Below are 17,500 nucleotides of genomic sequence, written 5' to 3'. Positions count from 1 at the left end.
AGACTAAGGCCTACGTGCGTCAGCTTCAGGTCATTGACAATCAGAACCTGCTGTTTGAGATGTCCTGCAAGATGGAGCCCAAAGACATGTGAGCTAGAGTCCAGAGTACCTCCAACCCACTGAAGACCACACCCCTCTTTCCCCTTAAGCCCGCCCTTCCATCTCATCCGGGACCACATCCTCTCTGCTTCAGGATCCCTCTCCAAAAAGGACAAATCACTGATCAACCCCTTCTCTTTTGCTCAGCTCATTGATTGGTTATCTCTCCCCAAGATCCCGCCTCTTTTAGCTATAGATCAAACAGTTTGGGCAGTACTGTTTTCTAGGACTTACCACTCACAGTAAAGCTAATTCTCTATCAACTCCTGAGCCCCAATTCTCTTCTAACACTAACATGAACAGAATAGGAAGGACCAACACTAATGTCAAAAGAAATAGAAGGCTGTGAAACTGGAGCTACTGTTGTGATTGGTCCAAACGATGTTGTGGAACTATAGCTGTTGTTTTGATTGGTTCAAACAAAGCTGTGGAACCCCGAGGAGTGTTTTGATTGGCCCATAGGAAAGTGGATGGACAAAAGCTATCTCTCCACTGGGAGACTGCAGAATGGGAACCAGCAGTGAGGTCAGGGGGATCATGGGAAGTTATCTTGTTCAGCCCCTCCCTCTGCTTTCTCATTGGTCATCTCCAAGCAACACCTGTCCAGTCTGCACTGCCATAAACTCGTCTGAACATGAACTTCTCCTGGAAGAGTAGTGCATAGGCCATGTCCTGTCAGGAGCTACTCAGGACAATAAGGGGAAAGGTTTTTGACTGCATAAGCTTTCTTCACTTATTTTTTTAACCCTTTCCCCTCTGTTCATCTCTGCTTCCCCATGTGAGACAATCTTACCTCTTCACCCCCAATGTCTCCTCCAAACCTCATGACTGCCCCCACCCTAACCCTACCTTACCTCTCTTTTTTCCTCTCTCTCTCTCGAGCCAACGTGGGCACTTATTCTCGGGTAAGCTAAATGCAGAGCTCAGCTATTGGGGGTGGCATCCTCTCCTGAGAACCGTAAACTCTGCCAGTGCTGCTGAAGTCAACAGGCGAATGGCCGCCGCTGGACCCGGAAACTCCCAGCTGCACCATGAAAACTAACAGAAGCAAAGCCATGATCTCGAGCCAAGATTGTCTGAAAGACTGATGACAGGGATGCCTCTCTGGGTCAGGGGCATCCTGCATCCAGCCCCTCTTAAGCTACATTACTAAAGGGGCAATACATCTCAGTCAGTAAACAAAGGCCACACTGCTAAAAGCCAAGAACTGTGTGGTGAGGTGGGCAGAGTTTTGTAACCTGCAGTGGTTTCCGATCATTCAGCTTCTTTTCAAATGCTTGCGTGCTCTGAAAAATGCCATGGATATAGAACGCAAATTTACCATTCTGGGGTTGCAGACCTAAACCAAGATCCCAGTAGAGCTCAAAGCTATTTAAACTGTATTTGTTTTTTGCCAGTTCGACTGTATTGAGATGCACCCAATTTGGGAGGATATCAGTTTGTCATATTAGCATTTTGATGTCACTTAAGAGCAATTACCGAGTCATACTTTTGGTGTAGAATATTTACTGTGCTTTAATTAAAGTGTGATAAGTTATTTTTGTTCTTTTTACATGTCGCTTTGCTTTTTTGAACATAAGTTAGTGAATGTCTGAGGTGAAAATGACCTGGTCCATGCTGGATGTGAAGAACTACTTCTGGGTGAAATAGCCTCCACCTATTTGCCTGTGATGTGATCAGCTTCAGGATCAGTTCCTGGGTCAACTCCCATTCAGAGGGCTGCCTGGCTGGCGTGTAAATAGTTATTCAAAATGTAAATAAATAAATAATATGGAGACTCTATTTTATGTATGAGCTATGAGATGGCCGTTCTAGGAGAATATTTGTTTTGTAAATTTAAAAGAACGGGTGTTCCTTGTACAGTTAAAAAATATGAACACATGTAAGAAAGAAAGAAAGAAAGTTAGTTGTCAGAAATGGATGGCGTCAGCTAACCTAAAGATGGATGAATTGTACAGCTTTATCTCCATTTGTGTTTCGGTTCTGATTGTTTAATTTGTGTTATGGCTTTGGTTGAACTATATTTTCTATTTGGTTTTGTATTTTGGTTGTTTTTTCATTTTGCTGAGTTTAAGCTATGGTTGTTTTATTTTTTCCTTGAAACGGGTAAGAATCCGAATCTTATTGTACTCTCTGAGTTTTGTACAGAAGTCAGTGTTTACAAGTGAACTCTCCTGAAATTTGGCAGGGCGCTCTCATTCTTTCTGAAGGGGTTGGGGGGGTGGGGCGCAGGCAGCCATCTTGTTTGGCTGCCCCCCACCCCCCCAGCGCCAGGAAGGAACACAACGCATCCAAATAAAGCCTCTTCTGATGAACATGCCTGAGCATTCTCTTGAGTCTGTACAATGCTGTAAGGTAGAAGTGTGTGTGTGTGTGTGTGTGTCTGAGTGTGTACGTGTGTGTGTTATAACTAGTGTGTGTTATAACTAGTGTGTCTGAGTCCATAATGTTCTCTCACAAAATGGTCAGGATCTGATTTTCAACAACGAGCATGGAGCTGTGTGGGTGTATCGGAGCGAAAGAGAGTGGTTGTTGGCATGTCCTTTTTTTCAGTCAACATCCGATTCAGTTGTTCAGTACAGTGCGGTAATGGAAGTGTGTGTGTTTGTGTGTGTGTGTGTGTGTGTGTGTGTGTGTGTGTGTGAGAAAAGAGATATGTTTGTATGTCCGCTTTAATTTGGTGTTCATAATGTTCTCCAACAAAATAGCCAAGACATCTGTTTCAGCTGTTCACCACATTTGTATTTATTATTAATGATGAAAGTAACTTATGGCAGATGAGCATGATGAAATTTGGGGTTAATTGTTGGTATTACCCTTATTGAGTCATGACTGCAAATTACAAAGCAGGGATTTAAAAAAAAGATTTAAATAGAAAAAAAACAAGGAATGGGTGTGAGTTTGGTTTGTTCCGCTCATCCTAAGAGAATGTTACACCCTGTACTGCTAACACACATATTCTAGAGAGCAGCATTCTACTATGGACCGGGTCTGGACCGGATTGGAACCGAACATGTTAGTCAGCTGCTCTCTAGGAACAACAAGGCATAAACCATCAGAAGGCTCTGCACCCAGAGACCTATACAGTCATGCCTTTTCAGGCTCCAAAGCAAGAGCATTTAAACAACAAGAACAAAAAAAAAGCAAAGCTGAGTGTGCAGTTCAAAAAAAGAAATCCCTGGACTGGTTTGCGTGTTTTAACCAAACAATTTCCTGGTGCCGTTTTGCTGCTGTCCTCTCAGACTGACAGATCAGATAGTCCTGCATATGATGACTGGGATGGCTGCACAGTTCAACAGGGTGTCTGCTATTCACACCGGCGTATAAGAGCTCAAGCTGAATGCGTTCACGGTCGAGTTGGTCCATTCAAACTCAGTTTTGCTAGTGGACTTTAAAGGATGCAACATGTAGCAAGGAATGAAGTCTTTTGTTCATGGAATGTTGGTTACAGCATAAGTCTGGAAGTTCTATGTATCATTCCTGACTTTTTTCAGTGATCTTGCTGAGCCCTGCTCACAGGGTGCCGAGTTAAATACAAACAAATTAAAAAACAAAGAAAAAAAACCATAACACTACAGGCTCCCTCTGGAAGGGTGTCATTAAATGTAATCAGATGTGCTCTCTCAACCCATGTTATAAATGCCTCTGAATTCATCTGGTTCATTGCTGCAAGTTAATCTCTTTAGAATGTTACATATACTGCACTGGCTTCGGTGGAAAGACTACAACTGCAATGGTGGAGAGATCAGCCTTGGAGCATGAGGCTGACTCGTTGGGTCAAAGGGTTCTACTGAAGAATCTGAAGTTTGGTGATGTAATGGCTATTCCTGGCAAGGTATCAATGCTTGATTCCAGTAGGCCTGATTTACTACAAACAACAGGAATACCATGCTTCTTGGTTTTAGTTAACCCAAGGTTGTGTGCTCTTACATCAAGAAAACAGGTGACCACTGCACAACTTTGTGGGCTGTCTGTACATAATACCTTATGTTGTGCAAAGATGCAAGAATTCTCTACATCTTTGATTGAACCCAACCAAACTGTTGAGAAAAATACTTTTCTTATTAAACTGCAGTTGCACCTGAGACCGGCCAAATACAAATACTTAAAGGCGCAGTCCATGATTCAGTTTCATCAAAAGCCAAACGAAGGAGCAATTCCCTGAATTTGATAATAAATCTATGGGATAGAATCGTGGACTGCACCTTTAACTGGGTTTGCTCTGGTAACACTGTTCTGCATGAGCAACAAAAGGAAGTAACAGTTCATGTAAGTGACGCCATTTTCCTCTGCATATTTTATGAGTGACAGAAATCTTAATTTCAGTTCCAGTGGGAAAATAAAAATAAGACAAATTCAAAAAGATAGCCTAATCTCCACTGCCATAACGGCAGAGTCCATGAAAACAAACAAACAAACATAGAAACAACAAAAACAATCAAATTAGAAAACCTTCAAGAACCATATCATTCCTTCTTTTCCAAAAAAGATTCTTTATGAGTGTGACCACTATGTGTGTGTGTGTGTGTGTGTGTGTGTGTGTGTGTGTGTGTGTGTTTGCCTGTTACATGTCCTAACAAAACTGCTTAATCTAACACCTACCAACAGAAGCTAAAGCTTAAGCACTGGGAGTTTAACAGCAGAGACACCAAAAGCAGTGGGACCATGGAGGAGAGTTGGAGGAAGACTGCAGAGGGATCATGGGAAATCCCGACCACCTAACGGAGACCACTCATTGCCTTTTGAGGACTAAGCATTGGCTTGGTAGGCTGAGAAAATGATGAAAATGGTGATATTGTCACAGCTGGAACAGTTACGACAGAAGCTTGTTCAAGTCAGTAACTGGAAAAAAAGGATTTGATATCACAGTCTAGAAGTGAAATTATTTTTATTAGCATTGTTGATGAAGCTGAGGTGAAATGTTTTGTTTTAAAAAAAGGGAGGCCAGCATGCTGTAAAAGTGAGGCCATTTTGAGGTTGAGACAGCCATGAGAGGTCAAGGAGCCGAGGGAGAATGGCAGGGGAGACAAAGAGAGCGGTACTCTATTCGATGCTAAAATACAAAGGATTTAATGCAAAGCTGATGAGATAAGCAACAGTGAAGGGAAGAAGGCAGCTGGCTGGTTTCTGAGGTTCAGAATAGTACTGTGTGGACCATACACTGAGGATCCACTTACTCCTCCACCTCTCTGTACAGCTTCACCCTAGTGCTCACGGGAAGCTTCACTGCTTTCCTTCCGCTTTTTTGCTAACTCCACTGATGGCCGCCAAAGGTTGTTTAAGGGAACAATCCTAGACCCCTGATTCACACAGAGTGAAGCACATCATCTTCTGGTAATACTGACCCTTTTTATCTACGTTACATTGAGAGTGAGAAGTAAGCAACCCCACAACAGGTACGCGTTAATATGTTAAGCTTGCACATGTTCAAACCCTGTTCACCCCTTTATTTTTGCTAAGAGAAGGAAATGCACAACCATTCATCTTCCAGTCCTAACGAGGCGGTCTATCACCTGTCACACACCTGCATTTTTTCACAAAGAAAAAAGTGTGAGCACACAGCGGCTTCAACAACACCCCTTCCCACCCACCCACACCACCCCCGCACATTGCTTTAAGCATTTAAAAAAAACATTTTTTTTTAAATATATGTAAAGAATATATACAAGCTCAGTCTGGCCCTCTCACAGGGATTTCCTTCTGTACAAACAGAACTCTCTTTCTCTCTCTCTCGCCATACAATTCCTCCCACTGATTGACAGGTCAAGAGGGGGCAGCCATGTTGGGGTTTTCCTTTGCGCACTGAGAAATTTCTATGATATTATAGCTGTAAAATGTCTGCTCTTCGATGCTGCTGTGTGTAGTTTGTCCCATTATGTGACTGGATAGGGCAGTAAATGAGGACAGAGAAGCCTAAACCGATGGATCGAGAGTCTCTGGTGTTATTTCAAGGTTGGTGGGGTAGAGTGACGTTACACGGAGACCGAAGACTTGTCACGTGCCTGCTATGGACACGTTGACAAATACCATGGGGACAACAAGACATCGAAAGAGAGTTTGCTTTTGTTTTTATGTCCTGTGTTTTTTTTTGTATTTTTTTTTTTTATCTCCCCTGTCCTCAGTAGCATCCCTTTTCCCAGTCTTCTTCCCGCCTTTTATTTCTCTGTGTTCTGTTGTTCATTTGTTTGTTCTGTGTGGCTGCTGGGGGGAAAGCTAGCTGGAGGAAAAGGATGAGCTGGGACTGTGGGCCAGGCTCCCTCTCTTCCTCGGGCTAAGAGGTTTAGGACGGGTCTGAGGTCTTCAGGGCATCCACTTTGGTCTCCAGGTCTGAGATCTGATTGGAAAGCGAGGGGGATGAAAGAAAGGAAATGGTTATCAGTTCTGTCATCCAGTATTTGGGGAGTAATTTAGCATTAGTGTGAAAATACGCACATACCCTTACCTGCTCTTGGAGATTTTCTGTCTCAACCTTGTGGGTAGCCTCTGTCTCTTCCTGAGCTCTTCGCTGGGCTGTCTCCTTCTTTAGGTACTCTATTTCCCTGTACAACCATGCACACAAACAAACACACACACACACACACACACACACACACACACACACACACACACACACACACACACACACACACACACGCACACCCACGCACATAGGCACACAGACACACACACAGGGAGAGAGAGAGAGAGAGCCCAAACCTTATTTCCAGTAATGTTTTCAGTTGTTATTTGTAGAGCTGCCAAGTGCTAAGCATTTAGTGATACTTACCTTTAAGGTTCTAAGTATTTTTTTTACTTCAGCTATGACTGTATGCATTTGTGCTGTTCTGGTTTGCATCCTGTATTGCTCATGGTACTCATTGATGCGTATCTTGGCCTTAATGAAGTATTATCTTAAGTGTTTATCTTCCTTCTCCAGCTATGACACTATGTAGGCTATAGGTAGTAGTCTGGTTATGTTTCTTACTTCTGCTGGTACTCCTTGATGAGTCTCTTGGCCTTGCTGTACTTGCGCTCCAGAGCCTGGTACTGCGCCTGGGTCTCTTTAAGGTGCTCGTCCACAGCCTGGCACAGGGACTGGGCCTCCATCCAGTAGCCCTCCAGCTTCTCCATGCGCTCCTTGCTCTCGCGCACGCTCTGCTCCAGCTGGGCACGCTCCATCCGCCAGCGCAGTTTCTCCTGCTCCGCATGGGACAGCTGCAGGGAGCGGGGGGGGGGGGGTGGAGGGACACAGAAAGAGGTGATGAGGAGTATGAAGGCAGAAACAGAGAGAGGGTGAGAAGGAGAGAGAGAAAAGAATGGAGGGAGAGAGAAGGAGAGAGGGTGAGAAAGAGGGAGAGAGAGAGAGACAGCAGAATAGGAAACAGAGGGGTGATGAGAAATACGGAGAGGGAGAGATGGAGAAAGATAAAGAAGTAATTAGGAGGTGGAAAGATGACAGCAAAATCCATAAAAGTCACTACTGTGTCGGGCACATCCTACAGGTGAGAGGTCAGCATTTGGACCGTAGCGAATTTACTTGGAAATTTAATGAAGACCAGTAGGGAAATATCAGGGACCTGGGTAACTGTTACCCAGAACACACATTAAATGATCAAACACAATATACCATATGAGGCACTGGGGGTGAATAAGTGTGACCCTTACCTTCCGCTTCAGCTGCTGAATCTCAGCCTGGGTGACTGCATGTTTAATCTGGAGCTGTGGGGAGAGCAAGAGAAAGAGAGAGAGAAAGAGAAAGAAGGTATTGTCATATGGCTGTATTAAGCACATGGTGACGTGTCCTCTTTCATGATTTATGTATGAGTTATGTATTGCAAATAGTTCTCCATGATATTTTTGAATATGACTTTGAGAGACAGGGAGGGGGCCGGGTTATATGGTAAGAAACATAGGAGTCACATAGCCCCATCTCTAATTCAGATGAGCAACATCGATTATTAGATGAATGTTTGGCCAGTACAAGGGCAAGATTTCAGATGTTAGTGTAGCCATAATCACACAAATGTCTCCCCTGAAGAGTTTAAAGCTTGTGAAAAAGCAGGAAGTGTGAACACATACCACATACTGTACACATAGAACACATAACATGAACAGCGAAATATTTTCTGCATATCTTTTCTGTGAAACTGAATTTACAGCCAACAAAGAAACAAGGTACAGTCCATGTTCCACAAGGAGGAAACAGAAGCCCTGACACACACTCCGTATCGCTGGTCTTAAACCTCCTTCAGGTGTGAAGACAAACGCTTTTACTCTTCATTAAACGCTAATCTCTACCATTAGCGGGAACTGCTAACGCTAAGCAGTTACACTCAAGGTTGCAGCGTCATGCTCACTGACAGGCATTAGATTAAACTGTTCTCCAAGGAAAAGGGAAGAAGAGAAAAGCACCATATGTTCTTTTCACAGTGGAACCTCTAATCCTAACTACAACATATATTGAGTAGTATAAGTACAGCTATTTCCATCCACCTTATTTTGCCTGCTTGTGTCTCCTCTTAATATATATATTAGCATTATGGCTTCCAATACCCTGTAGCCCCTAATCTGAATGCGGGTGAACATCACTCACCTCCTTAAACTTGTGGACGAGTTTCTCAGGGTCCATCTCCACCGGTGACAGCATGTCTTCATTCTCGGCCAGGTCAAACACCTCAATGGCGTTGGGAAACATGGGGCTCATCTCCTCCTCTTCATCTGTGCCGAATTCACCCGTCTGTAGAAACACAAACATACACACATAATTATCCTTGTGTCATCATCTTTCGTTGGCTTCTCTCAAAAGTGTATGTCACACATGCATATTGCCACACTAACTCATGAACAGTATCAGTACATAATGCCTGAAGGACCAAACAGCTAATCAGTTTAACTGCAAATGTAAATAAATAATACTTTTCCTCATATTTTCTGTTGGTAAATGTAGTTAATGAGAGTGACATTAAGTACAAATGGGTGGATGGATGGGTAGAGTGAGTGCAGTTTTGATTTCAACGTGTGTCTTTAAATGTGTCTATATTCATTGTCGCATGACCTCTCAAGACTCAATAAGAAATGTTATTAATGTTACTAAATCTATAGAAGGCTACAGAACCCAGTTTTGCTACCTTAGGATCATATTCTTGAAATGTGACAAAAGTATGTAACTGTATGTATGCAGTCTAAGTAGATTGTTTTGATGTCCTATTTGGGGGTTATGGAATGGCTTGGGTGAAGAATTATATTGACTTGCATGGCTCTCTGACGTTTGGACTGAATAGTTTGCTGCACTATTTCCTTACGGCCACTAGATGGGGCACGGGGGCTTGGGAGAGGGATTTGGAGGATTGGAGGAACCACACACCATGCCAGGCCAGAGTAATGACACCCTACAACTGGGCAACCTCCATTTTGTTTCAATTCCTCTGTGCCAAGACCTACAGTTGTGCTAGCAGCTAGGCAGGGTGATGGAGGGTGGCAGCCACTGAAGGGTTTTCTTTCCCCAACAGATCTCAAGCAACTTAGCTGCCAGTGGGGGTATTGGAATCAACCAACAGTTATCTCTAATAATTTGCACTTCAAACATCAGTGCTTATTCATGCCACCACATGAACAAAGCCTCTCTCTCTCTCTCACACACCAGACTTGCGTGTGCATTCACAAACATACACTCTTACACACAGTTGAAACTCCAGGTACAGCACAAATGAATGCAGTGCCGCTCTCTCTAACGACAACACAATACACAGACTCTGACTCACTTCCTGTAAAGCTAAACTTATACTTAATGGAAAAGCCGTTATGGCACACCCACCACACACACTCACACACACACACACACACACACACACACACACACACACACACACACACACACACACACACACACACACACACACACACACACACACACACACACAAACACAGCTTTATGCTATGCATCCACAGTATAGCAAGACAAACATTCTCAGTTTGAAGTATTTTTTATGCAGTGAGCTGAAGCGAAAACTGCTACCTCTTCTGTCCTACTGTGAGTCATCAGGCTGAATTATACTCACTCTCTCTCTTTCTTTCTCACTCACTCACACACACACACACACAAACATTCACACACACACTCTGCCATCCTCTTTTCACACCCTGCTGTTTGCCTGTCTGAGCCCTCCAGCGTGGGCGAGGAAATGAAATATGCTGTCAAGACACACATATATTAACAAACTCCCTCTCTGTACACACACACACACTTCTTCACATGTTAAGAGAACACCAAACCAACACACAGAAAAACCTCACTTGATTGACCTGGGTGGGTATTTGTGTATCTGTGTGTGTGTGTGTAATCTTCTGCATGAAGAACCTCGGTATCACCACAGATCCTGCTTAAAAGCTGCACTCTCACTTTCACATTATGCATGATTCAGTCAAATCCAACGAGATTCAATTATTTAGGCTTCTCCTTTTCACCCACGGAGGAGAAGATATTGAGTGAGCACATGACTAAGAGAGAAAGAGAGAGAGGGGGAAAGAGGGAATATATGGCACCAGGTCCAGCTTCTTGCTCTCACCCTCTCAAAGCCCTTAGCCGATGAACGACGACAGGAATACCAATAAAGTTTGTACAGCTAATCAATCTTTCTGCCAAAGTAACCTTATTGATTACGCATATGGCTATGTGTGTGTGTGTGTGTGTCTGTGTTACTGTGTGTGTGTCCATACAGTATGTGACGGGGTTTTGTAACGGGGTGCTGGTGTAACTGAAATGAGAGGTCAGTGTGGTGTTGGTGTGGTGCTCTAAAGAATGGGTGGTCAAGAGTGACACCTTCCCCAGGGAGACAATGGACATCGGAAGCAGTTCCAGAGTTCCAATTAAAATGTTCTAAAGAATTCTTTAGAATTCAAGTTCTAAATTCCTAGCCTAAATGTTCCACAACAAATCAGTTCATACTCAAGTGCCGATAAAAAATAACTCACTGAACCGTATAATGGAGCAAGAACAACAGTACAGCCCATCTTAGGAGGCCTGGCCATGACCTTGTGCAGAGAGAATCATCCTTGTGTGAAACATGAACACACACACACTAATCACCACTCTCTCAGCCCTGAGTGTGTTGTGTCTGAGTGAAATGTTTGCATAATGCTTTAAGCACTTGTGCGTCAGTATGTGCATACAGGCCTTTCAAGCCAGCTGTTGACCTTTTCATAACCTCTCCCCGAAGCCTTACATTAAACAAACAGAAAACATTAAACAACAGTAGAGGACCTCGGGAGGAGCTTTGTGTGTAGTTGAGGATCAATAGCGAACCTATAGTACCGCATACATTGAGGAATTTGACGTACTGATTGTGTGAGAGATGAAGAGATAACATGTGTCCATTATTCTGTAAATACCATGAGATGAATGTCAAAATAACTAATCTTGAGTTAATTTCACTACTTGTACTTTCTTGAAACCTGTATCACAACATTCTTTCATCTAAGAAAATTGCACCTGTGTTCTGTGCACCAGAACTAAGTGGTATTACTGTCGTAGTGTATGTTTCTATCACCCTCACATCCTGTCAGTGCTGAGTGGTATTACTGTAGTAGAGTATGTTTCTATCACCCTCACATCCTGTCAGTGCTGAGTGGTATTACTGTAGTAGAGTATGTTTCTATCACCCTCACATCCTGTCAGTGCTGAGTGGTATTACTGTAGTAGAGTATGTTTCTATCACCCTCACATCCTGTCAGTGCTGAGTGGTATTACTGTAGTAGAGTATGTTTCTATCACCCTCACATCCTGTCAGTGCTGAGTGGTATTACTGTAGTAGAGTATGTTTCTATCACCCTCACATCCTGTCAGTACTGAGTGGTATTACTGTAGTAGTGTATGTTTCCATCATCCTCCATCACTACAACTCCCATTTGTACCTCCATAATGCAGTCCTACATCTCTTTTGTAATACTGTTGACTTCTGCACATCATCGAGCTCTATGATGTTGTTTGATGTTGAGTCATATAGGGTGATGTCAGGTGATATTAGGTAAACCTGGGTGATGTTGGGTGATATTAGGTTGTGTGAGATATTAGCTGGTGTTGGGTGATACTAGGTGGTGTGTGACGTTAGGTGGGTTTTGGTGATATTAGGTGGTGTCTGATATTAGGTGGTCTGTGATATTAGATGGTGTGTGATATAAGTGGTGTTGGGTGATATTAGGTGGTGTTGGCTGATGTTATGTGGTGTTGTGTGATATTAGGTGGTGTTGGGTGATATAAGGTGGTGTTGGCTGATATTATGTGGTGTTGTGTGATATTAGATGGTGTTGGGTGATATTAGGTGGTGTGTGATATTAAGTGGTGTTGGGTGATATTAGGGGTTCTGCCTGAAGGCGCCGTCTCCCCTCCTCACCTCATCGTCATGCTCCATGTATTGGTTGTAGCGCTGCTCCATCACCTCCCTCTGCCAGCGCTCCTGCTCCAGGGTCTGCTGGATCAGCTGGGCCACCTCACTCTGCTCGCCTGGTTTCTCCCGGCCAATGATGAACCTGCACCCACACACAACAGCCAATCAGAATGGAGCAGGGATATGTAACCAGACTAACCATTAACCTGTAGGAAAGGGAGGCTACAGTATTACAGTAACTGACAAAAAGAGCAGATGTATAGTTATTATACAGGCCTGGAGAGAGTGAGGTATTAGCACTCCCATCCTTTTTAATGGCTGTTGCTATGCTAGCAAATTCAGTCCAGGAAGTTCAAAAGTGGGCGCTGTCATCTTTGCAATTTATGCATCCTGGTGCTCAGTTCTGACTCCAAAAATATGAAGCGCTAATCACCTAACACATGATTTCACAATCACCAAAACCTAACACTGTGTGGCCATGCTTCAAAATGGTTCAAATGGCTAGCCATTAAGCCTGCCTCCCTGCCCTAATATCGGCCACCATTTCTAGTATCTGTTGCGTGTTTTCAGACTCACTGCTCAGTAGAAAAATTCCAGCTAAAGCATGATGATTGTGTAAGAGGCCTAAGTGGCCAAGCTTTGTACTTACACTCCAAATCCCCAAAGTTGTGTTTAAACGTTATGCATTAAACATGAATTTTAAAAGTGAGTGACCTTCCTCAAGGACACCAGAGTGGAGTGGAGAGCTGCTTTTATGGGATTTTATCCAGCAATCCTCTGGTCACTGGTGGATAATTAGGACAGTCCTTCCTTTTAAATTAATAACCAGAGGATTTCTCTCACAAATCAGGCCAGTCTTCAAATGTAATGTACAGCAGCGCAGAGATGACATAATGGGATCACATGCATATTTTCGGAGATCAAATGTATTGTAACCTAAACCCCAGAGTTCTTTTAGAGCAGGAACAGGCAGGAGTGTCAGGAACACAACACAACTTCTCTCTGTGATTTCTGTATTTAACGTTATAAGTGTTATGTGTCATAGTGACCAATAATAGAAAATGTCCGAATCCCTACACTAAAGATGTGTCAGACCATTCACACAATGCAGCTGTCATCCAACCAATTAGCATCTCAGAACCGTTGCTCTGACCAATCAGCAAGCTGTCTCGGTTTGACTGACGAGTGTGCTAACCTCTAAAAATGAATGTGTGTTTTTTTTTAAGACATGCTCCACTTATTCTTAAAAGAAACCAGCCTTTGTGGTTCCTCTTCCTCTTTGCACTCTGGAACAGCTTGACCTTGTGTTGCTCCAATATATTTATATTCAAGGACACTTACAAGAGGAACCCATACAAATACCATCACCGTAAAATTAACACTTTCCTTAACTTTCTTGTGTTCAGGACAGGTACACTTTTTTAAACAACCCTTACTCTTAAACTGCACTTCAAACACTGATGGACAACTGCATTGTGCTAAGAAAGCTAACCTAATGACCTCGGATGTCATGGTGGATGAGGCAAAATGCTAAGCATATATAAGTGCGTAGGTGTACTTTTATTATTAGGGGATAACTTTTCCTTTATCAGTCTGCCTCTCTATTCTGTTTTTTTCTCTCCCAGTTTATTTGTTTCAACTTCTTCCTCTGTTCTTCACCAAAAACTCTGTTTCAGTGTCAAAAGTAAACCTATTAACCATTAACCCTATTTGAGAAAGCTGGTCAACTGTATTGAATTTATAATTCAGCATTGTTTGACCAGCACATGGTCAAATTCCAACAAATGGCATTTTGGAAGCAGGTATGGTATGTTCCAGGCATCTGGTCCATTAGTCACTGCCTACACGCTAATGCTAAGCAAACAAGTAAAAAAAAAAAGCAAGTGCAGCATTCCTTTCTCCCTCCCTATGGAGCCAAGTGACTTCCCTTACTATAGTACATACAGTAACCCACTAATCCTCTGTGTACTTCTCTATTTTTCTTTCACTTGTTCACCCTATTTTTCTGCTTTCTCTCAATTAATCACTTCTCCCTCAATTCTCTTTTCCATCTCTCTCTTTGGCTTTCTCTCCCATTGCTGTGATCTGAGGGATAGTGAGGATGCTCAGCTGCAGGTCAAACTGCTGTCAGTGTGAGGGATCAACCACTCCGTCTAACAATGTCTTAAAAAATCAAAGTATGAAGACTGTGTAGAGAAGAGAAGAAGACAGGAGAAAATGAGAAGAGCGTTGATGTAAGGAGAGAGGGGAGAAAGGAGAGGGAGGGGATGAGAGCAGAGGAGAGGGCAGGGGAGGAGAGGTTAGAAGAGGAGACAGGAGGAATGTCCTGGACGAAAACTGAGAGGAAAGGAGAAGCGAGATGACAGGAGAATAGAGTAGAGAAGAGACAAAGTGAAGATAGCAGCATGGTTACTGTGGGCTGGAAAGGATAAAATGCTGATTAATGCAAATGCTTCTGGATACTTCTGGATAAGTGTCTGGCTGTGCTTACCAATGCATTTAAATCTTTCCGCTGCAGCATTCATTGTTTCTGTGCTTCGGTCCATGACCGCTGGCTCTTGGTGATTTACGGTATTCCTTTGCATATACCTGCCCACGCATTTTCCAACCAGGCGTTTGCCAGTGCACGTTTCCTATCCGCCACTGAGATGCTTTTGGTGAAACTTCACCTTAAACTAAATGTGTCTGCGCAACACAACCTACTGTTATCATGGTATCAAAACAGAGTGACTGATAACACAGGCCTTGTACAACTGCATTTACCAAATCGCAACCCTCTACAGTCAGTGAAGTTTGATTATCTCTGGCTTCATGCGTCACTGTCGGGCACGGACAGGACGTTACATGATCTTCCTCAGCTTGTGCCAGAGTGTTGCTTTCTGCCAACACTCTCCATGACGCTTATTGCAACAGTACAGTCTAACAAAGTCCAGCACAGAATCAAAGCCAGGCGAAAATAATGCTGCTTTTGTGCAAGTGTCAAGGTCTGTGCATAGGCATTTGTGTTCATGAATGTGGGTGTGGGTGTGTACAGCTGTATGTGTGTACACGTGTGTGTGCGTGTCTACATGCTTGTGTGTTTGTGTGTGTGTGTGTGTGTGTGTGCGTGTATGTGCGCGTGTGTGCTGCTGCCTTACTTGACAGTGCCGCTGGTGTTCCTCAGGACAGAAGCAGCAAAGCTCTGGGTGACGCCCACCAGACTGGTGCCGTCCACCTCCACTATGAGGTCGTTCACCTGGATCCTGGTTGGACACAGAATACACAAACCGGTTGGTCAGTTAGCAGATGCTGTCACATAAAGGGAGTTACAGTGGTGTACAGATACACTTTTTCAGCGCTGTGTGTGCTGTCTGGGTATGGAGCCCATGATCTTGGTGTTGATGGTCTTCCAGCTCAGCTGCTCTTTGTATTTGTGAGTGTATTTGTCCTGATTGGTTTTATGCATGGCATGAAAGGGACCCCCTTGCACACAAGATGGTTTATCTCATGGGGTTTATAAACATTGTCATTTATAAATAAACAAGTCTTTGAGCCTGGCCGTGATTAAAACTGTGAAAGGTTGCTAAATCCTCCTTGTCAAACAAAGTGTCGTAGATGTAGATTCAATGAAGAAGCATGTAGCTTGGACGCTCCACTAATTAGGCAGAAGAAAGTTTGATGCACAAATAAACTGTTAAATACAAGTATTATAATAATATAATGCATAATTGTCAGAATAACTGAGTTATTAAAAATGCTAAAGAGTATGATTAATTATGCTGTCAGTAACATCACATCCCCGAAATATTTTCAGGAGCCCATAAAACTGGGGGATCGTTTGACTTTGAGAGTCTGTTAAGTGGAGTGTCCATGTGCACATGAAATGAATGATTGCCTTCCCCTCTTAGTGTTTGATGCCAAGTGCCAGAGGAAAAGATTTGCAATCAGTTAATGGAGGTCACAGCTGAACTCAGAAAATGTGCTTTATAATACAAGAACCATAAGCTGCTGGGGAGAAGAGTTGTGGCACAATCATGATAGTTTAGGTCCCAGAAGCACCACCACCATTATTTAACACAAATCAGCTGACCTTTCCTACCCTTTCCTGACCTACAAAAAAAATCACCAAATCCCTTTTGCAGACCCATGTAAAGGCTACACGTATCTAAATCCTCTCAGTAATTGTTGTACGTCTGGGAGCAGTGGAGGGATAGAAGGCCCCTGCTGACATTCCATTCAATCTCCTGTGATCCCTGTCCTGTTCTCCAGATCAAACCCCCCCCCCCCCCCCACCCCACCCCTGAAATTATATTCAGGCATGTGAAAACTGACATGGATGAGCATTGTGTTGCTGTTGCATTGGTAGCATTGTGTTAGTTCAACTCCAATCAACCCTAAGGGGTCACAAACCGAATGCTCGTGGTGTGACTTATTCTCCTGCTGAACAAATGGCAAGCAAAAACTAAATCTGCCAGTCCACCTGCTGGTCAGTGTGATAGCGGCCTAAACCACGCCCACCTGCCATCTCTGTGAGCAGCTCCGGCGTCTGTAACGGTCTTGACAAAGATCCCCAGCTTCTCCAGGCCCATGTCTGCGCCGGCACCCATGCCAATGATACTGATGCCCAGGCCGTCACCATCTGAAGGGAAGGCAATACACAAAACAGGGGGTGTGACGTGGCATGACGTGTCAGATCAAATGACCATCTGTATTATAAATATATATGGGCAAGAAGTAAACATGTCACTCTTCTGTAACCAGAATCACCCCCTTTTCAGAAAACAAGCCAGGTATCTACAAAATGCTAATGAAATACATTTTTTCATCCACAAATATATCTCTTAACAATTTAGTTTGGTGTATGTAACACTATATAGATCATAGGTCATAGATCAAAGGCTATACAGAGGAAACCTTTAAAGGCTTCAGACTACCCCTAAGTATGAAGGTTTGTCTGTGTTTTCTAGGGGGGTAAGGGGGGTTTGCAGAATGTACCTTTTTCCAGCTCCACTGGGAACAGGTCCAGCCTCTCCACACGCTTCTCCAGCTCGTACTCCGCC

At 43.4% G+C, this 17,500-nt stretch overlaps 2 protein-coding genes across 2 annotated transcripts in view; one reads left to right on the top strand and one right to left on the bottom strand.

Annotated features, from left to right (window-relative positions):
• The window catches only part of rapgefl1 (Rap guanine nucleotide exchange factor (GEF)-like 1), a gene marked incomplete at its 5' end in the record, with an annotated part of 35,547 nt that extends 34,292 nt beyond the window's left edge, over positions 1 to 1,255 (top strand). Inside the window, one exon of the mRNA XM_080855829.1 lies at positions 1 to 1,255. This exon is cut by the window's left edge and continues 33 nt beyond it. Within this exon, the coding sequence (XP_080711955.1) occupies positions 1 to 92 (92 nt within the window). The 3' untranslated portion in view covers positions 93 to 1,255.
• A 4,574-nt stretch (positions 1,256 to 5,829) lies between these two features.
• The window catches only part of ppp1r9ba (protein phosphatase 1, regulatory subunit 9Ba), a 50,797-nt gene continuing 39,126 nt past the window's right edge, over positions 5,830 to 17,500 (bottom strand). Inside the window, exons 3-11 of the mRNA XM_080856510.1 lie at positions 17,436 to 17,500; positions 16,959 to 17,079; positions 15,599 to 15,703; positions 12,468 to 12,603; positions 8,672 to 8,815; positions 7,744 to 7,797; positions 7,064 to 7,293; positions 6,542 to 6,638; positions 5,830 to 6,433 (exon numbers count right to left, since the gene is read on the bottom strand). The exon at positions 17,436 to 17,500 is cut by the window's right edge and continues 68 nt beyond it. Of these exons, the coding sequence (XP_080712636.1) occupies positions 6,380 to 6,433; positions 6,542 to 6,638; positions 7,064 to 7,293; positions 7,744 to 7,797; positions 8,672 to 8,815; positions 12,468 to 12,603; positions 15,599 to 15,703; positions 16,959 to 17,079; positions 17,436 to 17,500 (1,006 nt within the window). The 3' untranslated portion in view covers positions 5,830 to 6,379. The remainder of the gene's footprint in view (positions 6,434 to 6,541; positions 6,639 to 7,063; positions 7,294 to 7,743; positions 7,798 to 8,671; positions 8,816 to 12,467; positions 12,604 to 15,598; positions 15,704 to 16,958; positions 17,080 to 17,435) is intronic.

This window comes from Sprattus sprattus, assembly GCF_963457725.1.
Source record: "Sprattus sprattus genome assembly, chromosome: 18".
Taxonomy (NCBI): domain Eukaryota; kingdom Metazoa; phylum Chordata; class Actinopteri; order Clupeiformes; family Clupeidae; genus Sprattus; species Sprattus sprattus.
Note: the sequence above shows the minus strand (reverse complement) of the source record. Positions and strands in the feature narration are given on the sequence as shown.